The sequence below is a fragment of the Trichomycterus rosablanca genome, chromosome 20, assembly GCF_030014385.1.
Source record: "Trichomycterus rosablanca isolate fTriRos1 chromosome 20, fTriRos1.hap1, whole genome shotgun sequence".
NCBI classification, from domain to species: domain Eukaryota; kingdom Metazoa; phylum Chordata; class Actinopteri; order Siluriformes; family Trichomycteridae; genus Trichomycterus; species Trichomycterus rosablanca.
Genome location: NC_086007.1, coordinates 24913842 through 24937073, shown reverse-complemented (window position 1 = coordinate 24937073; position 23232 = coordinate 24913842). Strand labels below are relative to the sequence as shown.

The following is a 23232-nucleotide window of genomic DNA, read 5'->3' as shown; positions in this document are numbered from 1 at the left end:
CTTCTTTGGGGCTTCTCCACACCGTAACTCTCCCGGATGTGGAGAAAACAGTAAAGGTGGACTCATCAGAGAACAATACATGTTTCACATTGTCCACAGCCCAAGATTTGCGCTCCTTGCACCATTGAAACCGACGTTTGGCATTGGCACGAGTGACCAAAGGTTTGGCTATAGCAGCCCGGCCGTGTATATTGACCCTGTGGAGCTCCCGACGGACAGTTCTGGTGGAAACAGGAGAGTTGAGGTGCACATTTAATTCTGCCGTGATTTGGGCAGCCGTGGTTTTATGTTTTTTGGATACAATCCGGGTTAGCACCCGAACATCCCTTTCAGACAGCTTCCTCTTGCGTCCACAGTTAATCCTTTTGGATGTGGTTTGTCCTTCTTGGTGGTATGCTGACATTACCCTGGATACCGTGGCTCTTGATACATCACAAAGACTTGCTGTCTTGGTCACAGATGCGCCAGCAAGACGTGCACCAACAATTTGTCCTCTTTTGAACTCTGGTATGTCACCCATAATGTTGTGTGCATTGCAATATTTTAAGCAAAACTGTGCTCTTACCCTGCTAATTGAACCTTCACACTCTGCTCTTACTGGTGCAATGTGCAATTAATGAAGATTGGCCACCAGACTGGTCCAATTTAGCCATGAAACCTCCCACACTAAAATGACAGGTGTTTCAGTTATTTTGTCCAACCCCTGTATATATAATGAAACTTGATACATATAAAATGAAACTCGATATATATAAAATGAAACTTAATATATATAAAATAAAACTCAATATATATAAAATGAAACTTGATATTAAAAAAATTAAACTCAATATATATAAAATGAAACTAGAAATATATGGAATGAAAACTGATATATGTAGAACAAAAACTGATAGATAAATATATATATATAAAATGAAACTATAAAATGAAAAGTGATCAGTTCCATTCCAAATATTTCGAGTTTAATTCCATATATATCAGTGTTCGCTATATATTTCCTGTTTGGCTTGCCACAGGAGTTTTGGTTCCTGATTTTTTGGAAGCACACATACAGTATTTGTTCCACGGACATAATACTGGAGCAGTTTAGTAATCAAATTCTCTCATTTTTTATGCATACGGTGCCTCTAATGATGTATTTGACAGGCATCAAATCAAATGCATTTATAATAATCAGCATGTCAGATGCACATCACCAACAGGGATAACGTGTCTCCTTTGACACAGGAGAAATGAAATTCAAATGCATCCACGTGGCTCTGAAGAAAGGAGGAATCGATTTAATTACAAGCAAAAGGGAGGAAAGATTTAACAGCAAAATGGATTCACAAAAGTAGCTTTACAAATCCTAAACAGTAAATATAAGAAATATGTCACTACAACCGAGAAGTATGTAGTGTGCAGGATCATGTTAATCTGTTAACACTGCACTGCATCTTTTTTGTTTAAATATTCTCATTTACAAACCTTTAAACTACTGCTCATGACCCAGTAAGGCTTGGCTTATTAATAAATTCAGTGTGATTCATCTATCATGCAACATTACAGACTGATGACCACCTTAGGTAGTACATGAATAATTTGTGAACCACAGTAACGCAGCAGTTGAAGCTCTAAGATTTGCCTGTGTGAAGAAACTGAAGTTACAAAAAAATTTTATCAGGTGTAGCTGGAAGTAACACATTTTAGTGTAATTGTCAGAGAAACAGTCAAATCCATCAAACACCAGCATTTACCTCTATCAGCTTTAATTAAATGAGTTTTCATCATCATATTTGTCACATTTGTCATAACCTTGTCTAGCCTTTGGGAGCTTGATAATTAGCTCATAAATTTTAGTAGGTGTTTTGGGTACAAGGAAAAACTCTACAGGGGTTTGGTGCCTCAGAACAGCTGTAACATTTATTTATTTATTAGGATTTTAACATCATGTTTTACACACCTTGGTTACACTCATGACAGAACAGGTACACGAGATTCATCAGTTCACAAGTTTAATGTCAAACACAGTCACGGACAATTTTGTATCTTCAATTTACCTCACTTTCACGTCTTTGGACTGTGGGAGGAAACCGGAGCTCCTGAAGGAAACCCACACAGACACGGGGAGAACATGCAAACTCCACACAGAAAGGACCTGGACCACTCCAACTGGGAATTGAACCCAGGACCTTCTCTAAGCCACCGTGCCGCCACAGCTGTAATATAGAGTTAGATGTTTGAGTTGTGTGGAGTTTCTGACTTTCTGTGTGGAGTTTGCATGTTCTCCCCATGTCTGCATGGGTTTCCTACGGGTGCTCCGGTTTCAGTCCAAAAACATGCAGTCAGGTTAATTGGAGACACTGAATTGCCCTATAAGTGAATGGGTGTGTGTATGTGTGTGTGTGTGTGTGTGTGTTTGAGTTGTAACTGGGTTTGCTTGGTTACAGGGTTTCTTTAGAAGTACAGTTCATTTTATTATTATTTTTTATTTTCATTTTCATGCTTTTTAACACTGATTTATCCTGGTTAGGATCATGATGGGTCTGGTTTTCCCTGAAATCACTAGACATAATGCAGTAACACACCCTGGATAGGATGCCAATTCATTGCATTTATTTGAATAACCACTTAATCCTGGTCGGGGTCCCGTGCCACCTGCAGCCAATCCATTTTCTGCATGTTTATTGGAAAGTAGGAGTAAATCTCACATAACAAACCCACAAAGACACAGAAAAGCAAAATGATTTTCATGTTTGCTGTTCTATTGTCATAGTTCTCAATGTTCTATTTCGTATCTGATTATTATTATAATACAAAACACACCTTGGAAATCGCACATATGCTACAGATACGGTAGACAGACTTTAAATACGATATATTACCGGTCGAATTGTAGAACCTTTTCTATTAGCCGAGCATTTAAGGATAAACTCAATGCGGATGCTCAATAACCAGCTGAAATAACACTCTGAAATTGACTTTGCATGGAATTTGAAATGGCTGAAACCGGAGGGAAATTAAACAGAGAAAATCTTATAAGGTACTAGCTTGACAAATATTACGGGGCCACAGTGGATAATTTGCTTTATTGCATTGTAATTTGGGGCTCCATGCATTTAAATAGCAGGTTCTCTTTTGCAACACCCTTGAGAACAGTAACCCAGACAAGATCCAACCACAAGACCAAACAATACCAGACAAGAAACAATAACATTTATTATAACCTTAATAATCACCATTTGGGCCCTAAAGCATGAACATTTAGCAGACACTTGTATCCAAAGTGACTTCTTTGACCATATGCAGTCCAAGCAATTGAGGATTGGATGCCTTGCTCAAGCAACCTGGATGCTGTGGGGCAAACCAGTGATCAGTATCTTGACCACTGAGGGTTTGATCCCCAGGTACATTGGTCCGGGTCCTTTCTGTAGCAGTGACACCAGGTCAGAGAATGCATTTCTGCTTGAAATATTGAAAGCTTTTCTAAAAGACATATCAACTGCAAATACTTCGCTGAATTATTCAGTGGTGACTGCTGGACCTAATATTTAAAAAGGTTGGGACAGTAGGGAACATGATAATAAAATGAAAAGCTATACTTTAACTATATTTGACAGGTATTGAATTAGAAATTAGTGTACATTTATGAAACAAAATAATTATTTAATCAAACCCCTTCAACTTATTCCAAAAATATTGAGACGGGTGCAAATTAAGACCAGGAATGCTGTGAAATGTTAAAAATATTCCGGTTGGCTATCAGTAATTGTATACTCAAAAGGTTTGTCTGTACCAATCCTATGTGGGTTCCATACAATTAATAAATGGGTGACACATGGGCTACAGTCAGTAACTGCATACTCACAAAGATTGTCTGTAACAGTCCTATGTGGGTTTCTTATGATTATTAAATGTGTGACAAAGTGACAGAAGGGCTACAGTCAGTAATTGTATACTCTCAAAGGTTGTCTGTACCAGTCCTATATGGGTTCCCTATAATTAATAAATGGCTGACAGAGTGGCAGATGGGCTACAGTCAGTAATTGTATACTCAAAAGGTTTGTCAGTACCAGATTGGTATTTTTCTAAAAATAAAGAGCATACTGAGCATGTATTCCATGCACATCTGTTTGTAGTCAAATACACGTCATCTAAAAGAAAGTCATCATGCAGCTCTTAATTCCTCTGTGTGTGTAGCAGAAGGAACCATACTGTAGCCTCCTGTAGCCTCCTGTAGACCGAATATTTGGCCTTGTCAGAGTCAGTAAAAGTCAGCAGTGTTCGTTTTTCACTCGGGATCAATCACATTACTCAGGAGCCCTGTCCTGACCCTCTGTGCTGCGTTTAATTGGCAGCTCGAAGTCGCTGGGACTGACCTCCAGTCTCCTCTCTCTCAGCAGGCTCTCGACTCGCCTGAACACTGAACTTTCTTTGTGCTTCTCCAGCAGCCTGGACACCTCCTGTATATGAAATATATAAATATATACTGATATATTAACTTTTCTGAGTGTTTTCAGGTAACTTTCCACCTTCAGCACTCTGTCCCAGCATTCACTCTCTCAAATCAGAATAATAAATCACAGTTTAGCATTAAATACTCACGTCCGTGTCCTCAGATGGAGCCCTGTGTCCGGGTTTGTGCACTCTCTCAAGTGAAAGGTCATGAGCGACCGAGTCTCTGCTTTGTGTCTCGCCGTCAGCCAAATCCCAGCTCAATCTGGAGTGGAACAACTCGCTTAGACACACTTCTAACACCTAGAGCACAAAAGTGGGAAGATAATAAAAACACCCCGATTGCTCTGTAGGTGGATAAACTGGCCGTGGGTGTACGTGCAGGGGCTTTACCCTGAAGAAAGCCCTTTGGAAGGCAGCAGTGGAGTCCACATCGAGCTTACCGGTGGAGATATGAGCAGCGCAGTGCAGAAGCAGTAGTGAGAATCCTCCTATAGACTGTAACTTCTGAGAGCGAACATACAGAGTTTCTTCTGTCTCCTGTGCAAACAGTTCAAACTTGGGAACTATTTACAATGACTAAGCATTTTTATTCCTAGACTACTGACCACACAGTCGATAAAGGCAGGAACACAGACAGGTAAAGATGTTTGCCTCTGGTCAAAATAAATACTGCAGACAAAACTCACGCAGTTGTTGAACCTGGAGGTGCAAATTTGAGTTTTGTATGTGCAAAACCTTACTCTTTAATATCTGCTGCTATATAAACCCTACACTGCTAACTGTATATCAGAATAGGTTTTTACCTCACTTATCATTTACTCAGTACCGTGTACTCACCAACACTACTCTTGTATTTGGTCCTGTCCCCCTTAGTTTCTTTAGATTATACATGTTTCTTGTATTTATTGTAGTGTTTTTTTATCTGCACTGTGTATATTGTATTGTTTTGCACTTGTGTTGCACCCTGGTCCTGGAAGAACGTTGTTTCGTTTCAATATGTACTTGTTTATAGCTGAAATGACATTAAAGCCTCTCTTGACTCTTGACTTAAAAGTCTTACAGAGTCTGTCATACAACCTGTGCCATTACCCTACATCAAACGACCCAGTACCCTGACCCCAAATTCATTGAAATATATCTAAAATGATTCCACCTTTAGACACTTAGGTAGCACAGAGTTGTATTAAGATAGCCCACTACTGCTGGGATCTAGGAATAAACTGCCACTCGTGCCATCAGCCGGTCAGGCATCTACATACAGACACGATTGGGGATAGATTGGCATTCTGTCCAGGATGTTACTGCATTGCGCCCAGTGATTCTGGGCAGACAGATATACCAGACAAATATCTTACCAACCTTGGCAAAAAGACCACTGTTCCATGTACTTTGTATTTATACACAGTTGTTTGTACAGATGCTCTTTGGATGTACATTTGCTTAGACACTCCTGACTTCCAAATTGTTATGATTCACTGTATAAAGTTTTTTTAGGCCTTTCTGCTTTCTGTTTGCTGCTAGTTTAATAAATACATTCAAACTAACACCATTTCTACTTGAGTCACCTGTTAGTCAATGATAATTACTAACAATTAGTAATTTAACCAGACAGCTGAAGTCACTGTTGTAGTGGCAAAGAGAAGATACAGATGTCTGACATTTCTGGTCAGGTCAGTAGCACTGCTGAGACTTAAACCCCGAGTGTTGAACTGTCCACAATGATGAGCTGGTGTATTAGAATGCTGTGCCAGAAGATTATCCTTATTTACTTATACTGTGAATCTTATAGTGTGCACTATTACTTTTGATGTATGTAACTAGCTACTGAGGCTTAATCTATCTATCTATCTATCTATCTATCTATCTATCTATCTATCTATCTATCTATCTATCTATCTATCTATCTATCTATCTAACTAGCTATCTATCATGTTTACCATGTATTACTTCGATTTGCCTACACTGCATGAGTTCTTCTAAATTTATTATTTTTTTACACTCAGTATCTACTAAATTTACTGTGTGACAAAAGTTGCATGGATTTTAATCACTGTTTAACTCCATTAAACTTACTGTACTGTGACAGAACAGTTAGAATCAGAAAATTAGTTTCTGTTGGGAACTCGGAGCTACTCTTTCCCCTGTGTGAGTAAGAATAAATGAGGACATGATGCCCTGAAATAGACTGGTGCTCTGTAGAAAGTGCTCTCCAGTTTTTCTGGGATCCACCACAAACTTTACACAGATAAAGCAACTATTAAAAACAAATAAAATGATGAAATAATTGTGCAGTGTTGTAAGTCTCAGACAGTTATCTGTTATTATGACATGCGGGCGGCACGGTGGCTTGGTGGGTAGCACTGTTGCCTCACAGCAAGAAGGTCCTGGATTCGATCTTCAGGTGGGGCGGTCAGGTCCTTTCTGTGTGGAGTTTCTGCCTGGGTTTCCTTCGGGATTTCCTCCGGGAGCTCTGGTTTGCTCCCACAGTCCAAAGTTGTCCATGACTGTGTTTAACATTGAACTTATGAACTGCTGAATCTCGTGTAACGAGTAACTACCGTTTCTGTCATGAGTGTAACCAGATGTGTAAAACATGACGTTAAAATCCTATTAAATAAATAAATATTATTATGACATGCCTACTTTGGCCATAAATACCTGGTAATAAAAGGAATTGCGGAAGGCATTGCTGTGGTAGTTATTTCTAGGAAGACTTGAAGCAAGCAGCAATTTTACCGCCGGAGCCTATAAAGTAAAGACCAAAGCATAACTAATCTGAGAAATTTCCATTTCATTACATCAACCATTTCATTATAACATTGTTCAGCGGATGTAAAATATAACGTCTAATAATTCAAAATGAAAGAACGTGTACGTGAGGTCCAGACCACTTTGTGTGTGTGGAGCAGCTGGAAAAGAAACTGGCCATGCTGGTAGATGAGAAACTCTCGGGGGCCGAGGCTGTCAGCGCTGACCTGAACCAGTTCCCCCTCGCTCTCCCACTGCGCGTCTAGAAAATCGATAAAGGGCCGCCCCGAGTCTGCAGCACAAAGACATCACTATTATCAAGCCGTCCAATCTTATTGTGAAAAGACACGGATGAGCACCTTCTACAGCAAATCTCTTCTAATAGTTTCAGCAGTTGAAGTGAATTGTTATGGATTTGGTGAGGGACCTTGGTGCTGGATGCTGAGTAAGCCTGCATGCTGGGCTTGGGTTCTGAGCTGCTGTTCCACCTCTTGGATGAGCTGGAAGAGAGGGGAGAGCTGCAGGATCGTGTTCCAATCTTTGCCTGGAAGTTCCAGATAAAAATAAACATAATTAAAACCTTGTTAGGGATTCACGATGGTTTATTAGTTTTGAGAGCTTCTCGCTCAGCCTCATGAAACTGAACCGCCATCTAAAGCTGGTCCTTACTGCCCCCTAGTGGTTTTATCATGTAATGACAAGTAAAAAGTCCATGTACTGTGAATATACACCGACGAGTCATAACAATATGACCACTGACAGGTGAAGTGAATAACACTGATTATCTCTTCATCACGGCACCTGTTAGTGGGGGGGATATATTAGGCAGCAAGTGAACATTTTATCCTCAAAGTTGATGTGCTAGAAGCAGGGAAAATGGGCGAGACAGTTTGACAAGGGTCAAATTGTGATGGCCAGACGACTGGGTCAGAGCATCTCCAAAACTGCAGCTCTTGTGGGGTGTTCCCGGTCTGCAGTGGTCAGTATCTATCAAAAGTGGTCAGTATCTATCAAAAGTGGTCCAAGGAAGGAACAGCGGTAAACCGATGACAGGGTCATGGGCAACCAAGGCTCATTGATGCACGAAGGCTGGCCTGTGTGGTCAGATCCAACAGACGAGTTACTGTAACTCAGATTGCTGAAGAAGTTAATGCTGGTTCTGATAGAAAGGTGTCAGAATATACAGAGCATCACGGTTTGTAGCGTATGGGGCTGCATAGCCGCAGACCAGTCAGTTGGGATCAGTCAGATGTTATGCCTGATCAATGTATGCACAAATTGGTCATCATCTGAACAGAAGCATTTTAAGTTAAATGAAGCAAAATATACAAGCAGATAAACTAAGTAATTCTTAGTGTAAAAATGAATATTTTTACAGGCTGGATGGTGGAATGTTTTTCCTGAGTTTGTTTGGGTTTCCCAGGGGTGCATAATATATCAGTTAAGCCCCATGACTGCCCAAAAATTTGTGTTTGTGTGTGTGTGTGTCGTGTGTGTGTGTGTGTGTGTGTGTGTGTGTGTGTGTGTGTGTGTGTGTGTGTGTGTGTGTGTGTGAAAGACACTTTAAATCCCTTTACACATTAATTGTGGGTGTTACTACTTCCTTTTAATAACCGTCACAACGTCTGGCACAACGACAGTTGGATGCTTGGCTTGACCGCCGTACTTGGCAGAAATGTCTATGCTAAAAGAATAAATGTGTAGTGTACCAGAGCTCCGCTGGTCCCGGCTGCTTGTGAAGAAAGTGGAACGTTTGCTCTCTTCCAGCAACTGAATAAGCCGTTCCAGCTGAGGGAGGATTCTGTGCTGCATCACAGCCATTGCTTTCAGAGGATTTTTTTCACCTTTGAGCTGCAGTGGGCTGTAATCCCTATACCAGAACTCTCCAGATAACATAGCCTAGACAGAGAATTACAAAAGAAAATGCTAAGACTACAATGTAATGAATTCCTATTGCTCACAGCTCCAGTTCCTCCAGATATCGACGTGTGGAATTCATTACATGTCCTGTGGTATGTAAAACAAACTAGTATTTGGTTCATGTTACCTCTGCGGTGTCAGCATGGAGCTGGTTGAGCTCGCGGGTCCAGTTCACTGAGGTAAGAGCAACGTCCAGCTCAGCGCGTCTTTGATTCAATTGCTCCCATATCTCCCTCTGCCTCGTCTTCTTATCCTACATGAGTGGACAGCAATATACGAAGTTTGCTTTATAATGAATTCCATTCTCAGCAACAAAGGAGACTTGAAACCTTGGAGAATCTACCCAGGAGTGGTCAACCTGCTAAGAAAATTAGCCAAGGCATCCACAAAAATTTGTCACAAAAGATTCAAAAGGGACTAGGGAACAAACTGCATTAATGAGAAGCCAAATTCTTTTTGGAACAACTGTTCTACGACATTATGTAAAATAAAAATCATTTTCTTAATGGGGCACAGCAGATGTGTGTTTTTGAACTGTCTACTTGTACTAGAGTAAGAAAATGTTTACTGATGGAAACAAAGCACGTCTGTCAGTCGCTCTGGAAATTAGCGAGTGCTTAAAGCCGCTAGCACACCAGCACCAAGATTCTGAATGCCCCGGTTCTGCTACGGTCAGCTGGGCGCCTTCTAGCGGGCACAATTGGCTAATGCCTGCAGCAGACAAAATTGGTCTCTCGTGTGCTGAGTGGAAAAGACCGGACTAAGAGGCGGGGTTATCAATGTTGTGAAAGAACCTTCGTAGCCCAGGGTGCCTGTACAGAAGTAAGTAGAAGAGTGCAGAGAGCGGAGCGTGGCTCTCCTCACGTGCAAATCCACCCTTCTTGGACGCCATCAGGGTCCCCAGCACCGGATTGGCTACACTAAATTGGGAGAAAAAGGGGGTAAAATGCATAAAAACAAGAACTGGCTGACACTTAGGTCCAATACACTAGGCTCGTACAGCCAAGACTTAAACCTGGTGTTTAAAAACCCAGTGGTGCCAGTGCTGACATGGTAACAGCTTTACACGTCTTGGAGGTGTGTACTAGCCTGTGGCCCTCTTCAGATAGCAGGGGTGTCATGCAGCCAACAGAGGTGTCGAGAATGCATGTGAAAATTGGATGTAACCAAGTGGGAACAGGCTCTAGTCGTTGTAATAACAAAGCTAAAGCGTGTCATTATTTATTTATCTCATTAGGATTTTAACATCATGTTTACTGGTTACACAAAATTCATCAGTTCAAGTTTTAATGTCAGTTATGGACAATTTTGAATTTCCAATTCACCTCAATTGCACGTTTTTAGATGGTAGGAGGAAACCGGCGATTCCGGAGGAAACCCCCACAGATACGGGGAGAACATGCAAACTCCACACAGAAATGACCCAGACCACTCCACCTGAGAATCGCTGTGAGGCGACAGTCCTACCCACTGAGCCACCGTGTCGCCCAAGCCAGCCAATTCTTTTCAGTGGTACCAAACAGGGTGTAAAGTGTCCCCACAAGTGTGCGTGCTGAAGCTGACCAGTTTGTCATCAACCAGCGTTGTTGGTGGCTCCCGGTCCCACTGCTGCTTAGCCATAAACACACCGACTCTGTTCAACACAGCTGTGAGTTCAGTGTGCCAGTGACACTGCTGATTCCACTCTTCATCATCACCTACACACAGAACAGATACCATGCTTTCAGATACCACATCTCTCCGTGATTTCTCTACTGAGTATCCGGCTCAAAAACTACAAACACTTCACCTCCAGTAAGTATGAGAAGGACGTGCTCAGGCAGGAGGAGAGAGAGCTCCGAGATCTCAGCACTTCGTCTCAGAGCCTCGGTACGAGCTGCCTCCTGAAGCTCCGCTGCTGCCTCCTGGAGCTGCTTCTCCGTATCTGACCACCCAATCTACCACACACAGACACCGTGATGAAGAAATTCAGATCCTTCCATTCACATTCAGAACAACCTTTCAACTCCGCAGCCCCCCGTGAGCCTTACATGATCCGGTTCCTCCTGCAGGGCTGTGTAGAGACACTCCCGCAGAGCGCTCTCCAAATCTGAAACCAGCTGCTCCTCTTTTGCTTTCTGCTGCCTCCAGAACCGAGCCCTTGTGCTGCACTCCTTTTGTAAAGCCTCCACCTGGATTAAAAAAAAACTTAGAGACAAAAGTACCAAAACTTTCGGTACCTAGAAATAAGAACTGTGCTTTTTCATTAGATTTGTCTGGTAGCAATGGTCTGAAGTTCCCCAAATTGAATACACTAAAACATAAAACATATATACCTCTTAATGATTAAGAGGAGTGTCCAAAGGAACCAGCACCCTCTTTTAGGTTCACTAATTGTTTTAGAGGAAGCACATGTTGGCCCTTAACCTTTTCAGATTAGCAATTATGTGATAGTTAAGACTCAGAGTGTGAGAACTGGCATTGAATAATGCCTCTTTTCCTTTGTGTGGTACCCAACAGTACAATACAGTCTGCATCTACTGTAACTCCAGTGGCATAACTAATGTGCTTTTGTCCATTTTCAGTTGCACAGGGGTGAAATTATGGATTAAAAACAGACTGTATATTACTGTGTAATGTAAATAGGGGCAAGTTGGTCTTGTTCCTCTCATAATTGTTGCCAATTGTCCTATCGCAATTCCCTCGCTGCTTGCACCACCACTGCGCTGGCCGAGGAGAGCTGAGACTTAAGCGCCCCCTCTGACAAGAACGTATATTATTACCTGCCAGTGGTGACTTCTCACAAAAGTCATATCGCACACATAGAGACCAGCTCTGACCTCCACAAATAATCAATTGCTAGTACAGGCACCTGACTCAGACAATGCAGGCTGTCCCTCCCTCAGGCATAGCTAACTGTGCCTGTTTGGACACCCGGCCAGGTCAATAGAACATCCTGGGATGCTAAGTCAAGAGTGCGAGATCTCAGTGGTAGTGGGTTATTGCATTAAACTGCTTCACCACAAAGCACCCCTATATTTATATTAACAAAATAACACTATGAGATCTAAAAGCTTAGTCGACAATCACTTTGATAACTAATCACATTGCAGTCTTTTGTGGACAAATGTTATTCTCATTTCATGTCTTGTATCAGGTCAGGAATGTTTTTGCTTACCACCACAATGTCAGATGTTTTATCTATGATCTGGCACTGGGACACAGTCACTGGAACTACTGTCCTCTTCCAAAAGTCTAGCCGAGCTCCCACAACTGAAGCCAGATCCCCGCTCACTGGGTCCACCGTCTGTGCCCCGATGTGAATAGGTACCAGCCCTGAAAGCCATCTATCTCAATAAATAAGCAGAATGTGTTATTTAATCTAAATAGAAAAGCTGAGTTAAGGTGTGCCTCACCTTTGCCATCTGCATCCTCCATGGTTCCTGCAAGAGGCACCATATACCCTGATACCCAGTCTAGCTGGGCTCCTAGAACAGGAACAGCCAGGCCCGAACCTCCAGGGTCCGGGTATTCCAGCCCTGGAAGAGCAGGCAGGGACAACTCTGTGGCAGGCAGCTTAATCTCACCTACAAAATAATGCAATTAAATAAGAAAATAATGTATCCGCATAGTTTTAAATGAATTACTGCGAGCAGTGAGGAAGTATTCTGTAGGGGTGCCAGATGTTGGGCTGTTGCTGATGCCATGCATTTTGAAATTAAATTTTAAATATTTTATGCCACTGATGCTATTACAGCACTAATTCTAAGGACACATGATTAGCATATAAAAATCTGAACAATCCACCTACCTACACTTCCCCCATACTTGACCAACCCACAGGCCCACTCCTGCTGTGCCTCCAGTCGGCTTAGTAGCTGGATCATGCAGTGCTGGCTGATCCTCCAGATCTGGTCCAAGTCCAAGCAAGCTGCCTTCAGCCTGCCAATTTCACTGTGGAGATCCAGAGTCTCAGATCTCCACTCCTCACAGCAGGTCCGCAGCAGCTCAACAGTCCGCATCCGTGCCCATAAAGCCTGGCCGTCCATCAGAGCCTGAAAACCCCCAGCATGGGGCACCACCTTTCCCCCACGGAGGCTGCCTCCACCAACCCGCACCATCCTACCACTCAGTGGCTCGATGAATGATTCACCTAGCAGAGGGCCTCCGACTGGCAGCACCACTCCTGCAACACAATCAGTTCAATTTCAGTCCCTCCCAAAAATAATGAGACCATTTTTTTACCCCTTTATAAAAAAAAAAAATAGCACATGTACTTACCCGTATGAGAGTCCAGAGTAACCCCTGTAATGAGCACCATATTTCCTGTGCGGGGGTCCAGCATGGGACAACCGATCTGGATGGGCTGCCGGAGACGTGACACAGGGCACACATAAACACCACCAACCGGATACACCATTCCCGTCTGGGGGTGTATGGTTACTGCCAGGATTGGGACGAGCACTCCAGTTTCATAATCACACATAGGTTCTCCGAACGCCAGTCTTTGGCCCAGACGAAGCGCCCTCAGCTTAGCGGGGACCGAGAGCTCAGAGTGGCGAGACTGAGGGTAAGGAATAAAGCGCAGCAGGGGAGACTCCCATTTCCCCAAATCACCTATAAACAAAGGAACGGTTAGAATCATTTATTCTTCAAGTGATAACTCCTCTCTACTCTGGACAACGTTAACTGTCAGTCAATCACAGGGCATCGCATGTCGGGACCTTAAATTATTGCAGTTATTGTACTGCACTTCAACTTACTCTATCCAGGGACAAAGTCTATTTTAGAAGAATGTACTTTGACCCTGTCTACTCACCCCCAATGACAAGAAACCAGATTTCCTCGACTGAATTAGAGGATCATAACCAATATAGGCATCATAATGGCACAATAATAATAAGAAGAAGATTATTTGTCATTTATACAATAAATGAGCGTAGGGTCAGCCATTGTACGGCACCCCTGGAGCAGACAGGGTTAAGGGCCTTGCTCAAGGGTCCAACAGTGGCTACATAGTAGAGCCTGGAACCAATAATCTTCTGAATGACAGCCCAAAGCTCTACCCACTAGGCTAACACTGTCCCAAAGTACTTGAGCCTCAGTAAGTATTCGGGTGTCACATAGCTCCAGGGTCCTAAGAGTTTAGATTTAATCTTTATCTCCATCTATTGGTGAGATTGAAAAGTTCTCTTTATGTTTATGGTGGTTCCCTGCCAGCACTCTGAATTCCCTAAAGCATTTAAATCTTTAGTAGTTGGACTACTCTGCAAATCCCCTCTTTACTAAGTGAGTGAGTAAGTAAAAGGGGTAAATTTGTAAATGCCCTGTTATGGATTGCCAGCATGTCTCCAGGCTGCATTATTGCCTTCCACCCAGTGCTTCCAGGTGTCTTCAGACGTGACCATCGTGACCTTCATCAAGATGAAGCGGTTAAATGACAATAAATAAACATAAAAAAATGGGCACACATGTTCTCAGCTCACCCACACAAGCATCGGCCGTGTAGACCAGGGTGGAACTGGCAGGATCGAAGCCCACATTTCCAGCTATGGGTAGCACCAGGCCCGTCTGAGGATGCAGGAAAAAGTCAGACGGTACAGGCATGCTGTGGCCACTGGCAAGGAGCATGTGTGCATTCGGCATTGGCTGGATAAGGCCAGTGAAGGGATCTACGTGGATAGTGTCACAAGCCCGGACAGTCCCATCAGGTGCTGTATGAGGGTAAAGAAAAAATTAGCTGTCAAACTATATCATAAAGATACATGATGCCAATATAAGACTTTACTTACCAAGCATTATATTCTCAACCATTTTTGATGTCTCAGAGCTAGAGCATGTAGTTTTTCTATAGCTGACATTAGGCATGAAGTCAAACTAAATATACTCTATAAGGCTAAACATAAACATTTTATGTCTCCTTCCCCTTACAGACATAACTGCTGATACGTTCTGGACTGTTTATGTGGAAATGTGTGCTCACGCAGGCAAACCATTGTGAGGTCAGGCATTGATGTTGAATGATACTGTATGGCCTGTCTCACAATCACAGTTCCAAATAACAGATGTTATACATCTAAATTAAGTCATTACAAGGGGTGCCCACATACTTTTGGCCTTTTAGTGCATGTAAACAATTCTGTAAAAACGACACGAATCCTCTGCAAATGACCCATGTGATGCAAATGAGGCAGTGCTCACCGATAATGTCATCTCTACTTAGGGCTACTCCAGATGTGGGGCAGAGAAGCTGGGCACCAGTACCCTGTTGAAGTAAAGTCCAGCAGCCCTGTCTCTGGGCTTCCACTAACACCAGCTCTGCCATCTTCTCAGCCAACACAGCAACTCGATCCATAACACTACACAGAATAAAACACATACTTGATACTTGACTGCTTTTTTTGCAGTTTTTTTTATTTAGTTCATGAATATGCAAATCATACATACCACTGCTGTATGGGCTTATCCCAGAGAGACGCTTGGTTGTCAGAAACAAGTGTTAGCAGCCAGAAACATTCTCTAAGACCTGCTGTGAAGGCCTTATGCATGTCATGCTGGGGCTGTAACTCAGCTTGCAGGATCTGAAGCTGGCTGTCGAGCAGCTGGGTCAACTGAGTGCCCAGAACTTTTCTACGTGCTATTTCTTGCTCCACCTGCCTTTCCAAACACTTAAGTTTGTCCTCTGGTAATATAGTGCAGCCAAGTTTGAGTCCCCACAGCTTTCCCAGCACCCCTTGGTAAAGCTGCTTTACCTGCAAACAAAGATTTGAACTACAACAGAGGACAACAGATGTTTGTCCTCACTGGATAAAACAAATGAATATTTTATAGCAAAGTCTGTGCTGCTGGATTTAGTAGGGTATTGGGTACCAAGGTTTAGTCCTTTCATTCATTTACTGTCTGTTTAAGGACTGCTTTATCCTGGTCAGGAACACGGTGGGTCTGATTCATTGGCCAAAAGGCAGGAAGCACCTCAGATAGGTCACCAGTTTATCACAGAGCAGACACACAAACACACACACTTATACTTCACTCTTTTAGTAGCTCCAACTGACCTGACCTGCATGTCTTTGAACGTCTGGGAGAAAACCAACTCAGACACAGTGAGGAAATGCAAACTCTACACAGAAAGGATTCTAGCTGTCTAGCTGCACCATCATACCACACAATTTTAGTCAACATAGAAATAAGAGAGATGTGTATTGGTGCCCCTATAGTAAGGTTAAGGGGTTCATCACATCATATAACACAGTGAATGTGTGTGGAATTTAACAAGGAGAAGCTGGAAGGGGAGGACAGTGAAGTGTATCAGATATTCTGGAACGTTTACCTCTTCTCTGAGCTTCCCAAGTCTGGCAGTGACAGTCACACTGTGCTTGAGCAGGATTTCATAGAAGGTGCTGGAACTGAAAGCCTCAAGGTCCACCTGCTCCTCGTAGTCCCAGAAGTCACTTGGACTGGTGACTGGGGCTGTGGGAAGTACGGGCAAGGTGAGAAGCTTGGGCTATAGCTCGGTTATGTTTGAAAGGAGCTGCAAGCCCTATCCAAGCACTTTTTCATTGCAATATGAAGTGAATACATTTATAATTATAGTATTTATAAATAATTTTACAGTTCAGTATTAATTTATTACATTACTTATAGCATGCTTTTAATCGATAATAAAATAATGCTTTCATATTAAAATAAAATATTTAATTACAGTTTGACAGACAGGCTGTTATGAACTGGCAAAACTTCAGTCTAACCTCCTAAATGTTAAGAATGTCAGCTAGACATTCATTCATTCATTCATTCATTTTCTTATCCGCTTATCCAGTTAGGGTTGCGGGGGGTGCTGGAGCCTATCCCAGCTTTTCAATGGATAACACCCTGCCAGTCCATCGCAGGGCAGACACACACAAACACATACACACACCCATTCATCTATAGGGCAACTCAGTGTCTCCAATTAACCTGACTGCATGTTTTTGGACTGTGGGAGGAAACCGGAGCTCCCAAAGGAAACCCACACAGACACGGGGAGAACATGCAAACTCCGCACAGAAAGGACCCGGACCGCTCCACCTGGGGATCGAATCCAGGATCTTCTTGCTGTGAGGCAACAATTTAATACCTATTTACTTCACATATGGAATTATAAAGAAAACTGGGCTAACCCTGGTGTTTAGGCCCCTTTTCATACAGCGTACCCCATTAGGTGTGGGCCTTGAGTGTTCCTGAACTGGGATATCAGTGGTCATAATTTAGCCACTTACAATGTAACATTCTTTTTATGCAGTATTTGTGCACCTTTGGTATTTGTATCAAAGAGTTGTAGGATGCAGCTACGGTATACAACTGAGGTTTGATCAAATTGAAAACGTAATTCTTTCTCAGGATAACAACAGGCTTCTGGGATTTGGCACCAGTGCAGTTTGTTCTGCTTTATGGTTTCACTGGAAAAAAGGCATATCATAATAATTCTACAACACCAGTCTCAGCTATTACTGCTGAAAAAGCAAATACAGAATTCATGGTAGCAGTCGAGCATGAAGGTGGTGTAGAATCAAGATAACCTGTTGTTACTGAGGGAATGATGAACTGTCCTTTTACTAAAAACACAAGTCAATGTGAGGTCATCTGTACATGGGCTGATGCTGAGGAATAAAATTCTTATGATTAGTTTACACCGATCAGGCATAACATTATGACCACTTTCCTAATATTGTGTTGGTCCACCTTTTGCTGCCAAAACAGCCCTGACCCGTCGAGGCATGGACTCCTCAAGACCTCTGAAGGTGTGCTGTGGTAACTGGCACCAAGATGTTAGCAGCAGATCCTTTAACTCCTATAAGTTGCGAGGTGGGACTTGTTTGCATGAGCTTTGGCCGCCCATGACCCTGTCTCCAGTTTACCACTTTCGATAGATACTGACCACTGCAGACCGGGAACACCCCACAAGAGCTGCAGTTTTGGAGATGCTCTGACCCAGTCGTCTGGCCATCACAATCTGGCCATCGTCAAACTCACTCAAATCCTCACGCTCGCCCATTTTTCCTGCTTCTAACATCAACTTTGAGGATAAAATGTTCACTTGCTGCCAAATATATCTAACCCCCTAACAGGTGCCGTGATGAAGAGATAATCAGTGTTATTCACTTCACCTTTCAGTGGTCATAATGTTATGCCTAGTTGGTGTATATCTGAATGAAAATCAGTGATTTCTTTTTACTTTAAAGAAATGTGGGCTGAAATACCCCCACAGCAATTGAAAATATCTTATTTTAATTAAATTTCAAGATAAATTATGGAGCAATTGCTTTTTATTAAAGTATTATCTATTTATCTATGGATTATACTATTTTGTTCTCTTTGTGTAATATCAGGTAATAAAAGGCAATTAGAAAAGGGGAATTGCTTTTCCATAGCCATGTAGGTAATATAATTAACATGAGCATTAAATATTAAAATTTTGAATAATAAAATGAAGAAAGGTCCAATAAACATAATTAGTATCATTATTTAAAATTGAAGTTCTTTATAAGTTTAACATGGTGTAATTAGAATATAAAATCCTTATTATTATGTGGTACGGGGTAGTCAGGGACCAAGATTGGGAAACATTTTGTAGTAGAGGTCAGTAATCACTGGAGACATTGCATACATCTCTATAATCTTTAACCTAGATTGTTATGGGCAATAGAATTTATGGTTGTCGAGGCTCTCCAAACAGATGCAGCCTTGAGAAAACTGTTACAACATTCTGAAATGAAGCTGAGAACAGAAATAAAAAGTTTACTAACACTCCTAAATCTGCTGATAGCTCAAATATTCACTAACAGCAGACAGTATCACACACCTTTATGTGTGTTTTGTGTTTATTTGAGTTAAAAAAGTAAAAATGTGTTCTGATTTTTATCCCAGACTTAAGGATACGCAGTTATATTATGTATTTGTTTATTAACTATGTTGATACGTAGAATGATGATGAAACGTAAGATGATGTTCCACTAGGTTAAGCTGTGTTTACTGTGTGGATTGTAGAGGTGCCCCGTCCTGTAGGACATGTAAACAAAAACTGTGTGTGCTCTTATCAAAAAACGTCTTCTCAGAAGATTACCCAGACTGCCTTTTTGTGACACCTGCACATGCTAGTTTTTGCCACATTGATTCTTGGGAGTCTGAATTATACTGGCATCATTAGTTCAGTTTTCTTTGAATAAAATGTTATAGTTTTTAATCCCTAGCATTCAGTTGAGAACAGCACAATTGATTTTAGCTTATTAACTATTATCTTTACTTGTACTAATACTTGAAATTCTAAATTACTCCATGAAAAACAATCTAAATACTTGGGACAATAGCAGTTTAACAATGTGAATTTTGTGAAATGATCGAAACATCTGTTTTGAAGCTTTTACAGGTAAACATGCAAGACTCCACTGTGCCAAGCCAAAGCCATATTTTGACAACATCCAAATATGCCGCCTTAAGTGATCTCTGCCCCTAAGTGCAACTGAGATGGACTGATGGGGTGGCGGGGTGGCACGGTGGCACGGTGGCTCGGTGGGTAGCACTATCGCCTCACAGCAAGAAGGTCCTGGGTTTGATCCCCAGGCGGAGCGGTCCGGGTCCTTTCTGTGTGGAGTTTGCATGTTCTCCCCGTGTCTGCGTGGGTTTACTCTGGGCGCTCCGGTTTCCTCCCACAGTCCAAAGACGTGCAAGTGAGGTGAACTGGAGATACAGAATTTTCCATGACTGTGTTCGATATAACCTTGTGAACTGATGAACCTTGTATAATGAGTAACTACCGTTCCTGTCATAAATGTAACCAAAGTGTAAAACATGATGTTAAAATCCAAATAAACAAACAAACCAACATAACTTATTTTATTGAATTGATTGGTGTGGTTAACACACCTAAACGTAAGAGATAAACAATAATTGTACTGAATTTACTACAGTGACAGAATCAGTGTCATAATCAGATGATATGAATGAATGAACCAGCAGCCAGTGAGAGATCAGTAAGATCTGTTTACCTCTTTATTGTCTGTAAACTCACTATCAATGGAAATACTGTGTGTAATATCTTACATCATGCAGCGTGATTTGTTGTGTAATTGCGCATGAGGTGATGTGGTCCAGGTTGTGTAACCGCGCAGCATGAATCACTGCAGCTGCGTGTGTTTGTGTGTGTTGAGTAAGTTACGGTAGTAAAACATCACGTTTGTTTATTGTAAACTGTATCAGAGTTACCTCCGAGCACTGTGTCATCTGGCATTCCAGCCTGCAGGTTTTGGTGGAACTTTTTCAGTGCCATGACCCTGGAACCCTTCGATGAGTAGCTGTCCATGTTGTACATAAGCTGCAGGGTTCGATAACTGACCTGAGCGGGAAGCTTTTCCGGCCAGCCGTACTGCCTGAACAGCGTCTGTGTCGGAAATGAAAATCAGCCACTTTTTGACCATGTTGAGAGGGTAACCAATACTTAAGGTGTTATTAAAGTGACACATACAATTTGTGGCCAAAAGTACACCTCTTAATTCCCAACTTCTGGTCATAAGTACTGTATTAGAAATCAGTTAAATAAAATAAACCTTTCAATTTTGTGGCAGCAGAATGACTGCAAGGTCCATGAAGACAGAGTCTGATGTGGAGGGACTTTAGTGGCCTTCATTGGGTGGCACAGTGGCTAAGTGGGTAGCACTGTCGCCTCACAGCAAGAAGGTCCTGGGTTTGATCCCCAGGTGGGGCGGTCTGGGTCCTTTCTGTATGGAGTTAGCATGTTCTCCCTGTGTCTGCGTGGGTTTCCTCTGGGAGCTCCGGTTTCCTCCCACAGTCCAAAGACGTGCAAGTGAGGTGAATTGGAGATACAAAATTGTCCATGACTGTGCTTGACATTAAACCTGTCCTGTCATTTTTGTACCCAAAATGTGTAAAACATGATGGTAAAATAGTGGCCTGACCTCAATCCCAGTAAAAACAATGGGAATTAATTGGAATGTCATTTGTGAGGTAGGACTTCTCATCCAAATGAATTTGACTAAATGGGAACACATTCCTACTCTCACATTACTGAGAAAAGTCACAAAGGGAAGCAGAGCAACTCCAAGTCAATGATTGTTTTGAAATAGTTAAGGCTAAGGTGTCCACATACATTTTTGCCCTATATTATAGGTACGTAAGACTAACCAGTAGTAAAAGGCACACACATAGTACGACGGCGGCTCCGGCCAAAAGACCTCCGATCACCCACCAGTCCGGTCGCAGCATAAGGTGGGGTCGGCGAGTTATGCCCATACGAATCATGTGATGTACATCAGTAGGAAAGAAAGGTCCGACATCGTAGCAATCTCCTCCAGCCGGGAGAACCTTCACATACTAAAAAAAAGATTTTACTGCTTGCATTATATAGCCAGCATACTTTAAATTAAGTTTGATGCATTGATAGGTACTGCAGGAGGAAGTTTCCTTGTTTCCCATCCCAACACACACCCCTCTTCCCTTTCCCATTGACCTTCACTCATGCATGATGTCCATGCTGGCCACAGAGAATAAAAATTAGCAACCTTCAAACATGTGAAACCCTTGAGCTCTTTGTTTCACCAGTTGGAGCCAGACTCCAACACTGAGTCATAACACAGTATGGAACATGTTAAGTATTGCTGCACCACTTTGGGTCTGAAAAATAGCCAACCAGCCAGATAGCACCACTAAGTCTCCAGCCCAAACATGGAGTGATGTATGAAGCTGAAGAAGCATTTCTAAACACCAGGGGTTTAATCAGTTAACAAAAGATTAAGCTTTCTACAGATGGAGAAAGGTAGCATTGTTGTTATTCTACCTGGAAGTTTTGAAATGCTGAAGATGGTGGTACCCACCAGTGGAGGTTTACATTTGTTATAAGATACAGTGAAGAAAATAGTGTTTATGCAAGGACACCGTGGAGCTAGAGGGGCGGCACGATGGCTGAGTGGGTAGCACTGTCGCCTTACACAAAGAAGGTCCTGGGTTCGATCCCCAGGTGGGGTAGTCCGGGTCCTTTCTGTGTGGAGTTTGCATGTTCTCCCCGTGTCTGTGTGGGTTTTTTCCGGGAGCTCCGGTTTCCTGCCACAGTCCAAAGACGTGCAAGTGAGGTGAATGGGAGACACTAAATTGTCCATGACTTTGTTCAATATAACCTTGTGAGCTGATGAATCTTGTGTAATGAGTAACTACCGTTCCTGTCATGAATGTAACCAAAGTGTAAAACATGACGTTAAAATCCTAATAAATAAACAAACATACTGGAGCTAGATGTTCCTCAATAGTTCTGGGAGATCTCTTTCTGGATATATAAAACTACGCTACACTATTTTAGCAGGCTTTACACATTTTTAGCAAGACTGCAATCTTTAGGGGGAGTAAGAACAATACTACGTTTTCTCCATTAGTTTGAGTGCTTTTGTAGCATTCTTCTGCTTTATGTATCCTTACAGTTCTTCTATTTGGCTTTTATAAAAATTTGGTGTGATATGAGCACGGCTTCCATGTACACATTTAACACAAACTGACAAAGCATTGCTACAACCCACACAATTCACACTGTTAATCAGGCTTTAAAGTGCAACCTCTAAATGGAAAAACATCTCAGCCTTTGGACACAAGAACTGTCAGGAACTCATGGATTGAGTATCCATGGCCAATCAGTGCCAAGAATTAGCTAGAGTGGTGTAAAGCAAACTGTTTTACCCGACCTTTGGAAAGGTTGTTGGCATACAGGTTCACATACTTTTTATCGGCCAGAACTGTAAATGATTAATCAGTGTGTTCAGAGAAAACTATTACATAACAATGTTTTTGTTTTTTTTGCTTCTTTCTCTTTCTTCCTCCCAGTTGAGACATATTCAACTCCCCATTGCAATTGCAATCTCCTGACTCCCAATCCAGCCTGGTGTATCGTGTCTGTAAAGCTTCAACCAGGTAGAGCTAGAACAGAACATTAAACTGCTGCTCCACCCGAGCACCCAGACCACATACAGAGACCTTTAACTTGTGAGTAGAGATTAAAAGTGCAGGATACCATTTGTTTGTGCTGGTTGCTGCTGAGTCTGAGGACGTACACACCAGGCTCGCTGAAGCTTACGGAGAAGAAGGATTTTGCAGACCTTGTCATTGTTA

At 42.2% G+C, this 23232-nt stretch overlaps 2 protein-coding genes across 3 annotated transcripts; both read right to left on the bottom strand.

Annotated features, from left to right (window-relative positions):
• Positions 1-1890: 1890 nt before the first annotated feature.
• On the bottom strand, positions 1891-13219 carry LOC134334418 (uncharacterized). 2 transcript variants are annotated; one of them, XM_063016713.1, is made up of 14 exons: positions 12899-13219; positions 12504-12674; positions 12266-12423; positions 11139-11279; positions 10898-11045; positions 10672-10805; positions 9236-9361; positions 8898-9087; positions 7616-7732; positions 7329-7480; positions 7099-7185; positions 4831-4977; positions 4588-4740; positions 1891-4445 (listed from the first exon to the last, which is right to left on the bottom strand). In XM_063016713.1, exons 1-14 carry the CDS (start codon positions 13206-13208, stop codon positions 4293-4295), a joined length of 2187 nt encoding a protein of 728 aa, XP_062872783.1. In that variant the 5' UTR covers positions 13209-13219; the 3' UTR covers positions 1891-4292. The 2 variants fall into 2 exon arrangements, with proteins under 2 accessions (XP_062872783.1, XP_062872784.1); XM_063016714.1 differs by lacking the exons at positions 1891-4445; positions 4588-4740 and having other exon boundaries at positions 4926-4977; positions 7316-7480.
• Positions 13220-13240: 21 nt separating this feature from the next.
• On the bottom strand, positions 13241-23157 carry LOC134334277 (uncharacterized). Its single transcript, XM_063016518.1, has 7 exons — positions 23135-23157; positions 16418-16557; positions 15535-15839; positions 15289-15446; positions 14574-14801; positions 13406-13704; positions 13241-13273 (listed from the first exon to the last, which is right to left on the bottom strand). The coding sequence occupies exons 3-7, from the start codon at positions 15633-15635 to the stop codon at positions 13241-13243; spliced, it is 819 nt and encodes a 272-aa protein (XP_062872588.1). The 5' UTR covers positions 15636-15839; positions 16418-16557; positions 23135-23157.
• Between the last annotated feature and the right edge of the window lie 75 nt (positions 23158-23232).

What these genes read in the sequence shown, in the direction of transcription:
- LOC134334277 (XM_063016518.1), bottom strand. Translation starts at nt 15,635, where the DNA reads ATGCATAAGGCCTTCACAGCAGGTCTTAGAGAATGTTTCTGGCTGCTA. An exon ending in GATAAGCCCATACAGCAGTG is followed by an intron (nt 15,447 to 15,534) that starts GTATGTATGATT and finishes TATTCTGTGTAG; the next exon opens with TGTTATGGATCGAGTTGCTG. An exon ending in CACGGCCGATGCTTGTGTGG is followed by an intron (nt 13,705 to 14,573) that starts GTGAGCTGAGAA and finishes CTTTGTTTATAG; the next exon opens with GTGATTTGGGGAAATGGGAG.
- LOC134334418 (XM_063016713.1), bottom strand. Translation starts at nt 13,208, where the DNA reads ATGGTGCGGGTTGGTGGAGGCAGCCTCCGTGGGGGAAAGGTGGTGCCC. An exon ending in CCGGGACCAGCGGAGCTCTG is followed by an intron (nt 7,733 to 8,897) that starts GTACACTACACA and finishes TGGAACTTCCAG; the next exon opens with GCAAAGATTGGAACACGATC. An exon ending in CTCCATCTGAGGACACGGAC is followed by an intron (nt 4,446 to 4,587) that starts GTGAGTATTTAA and finishes TTTCATATACAG; the next exon opens with GAGGTGTCCAGGCTGCTGGA.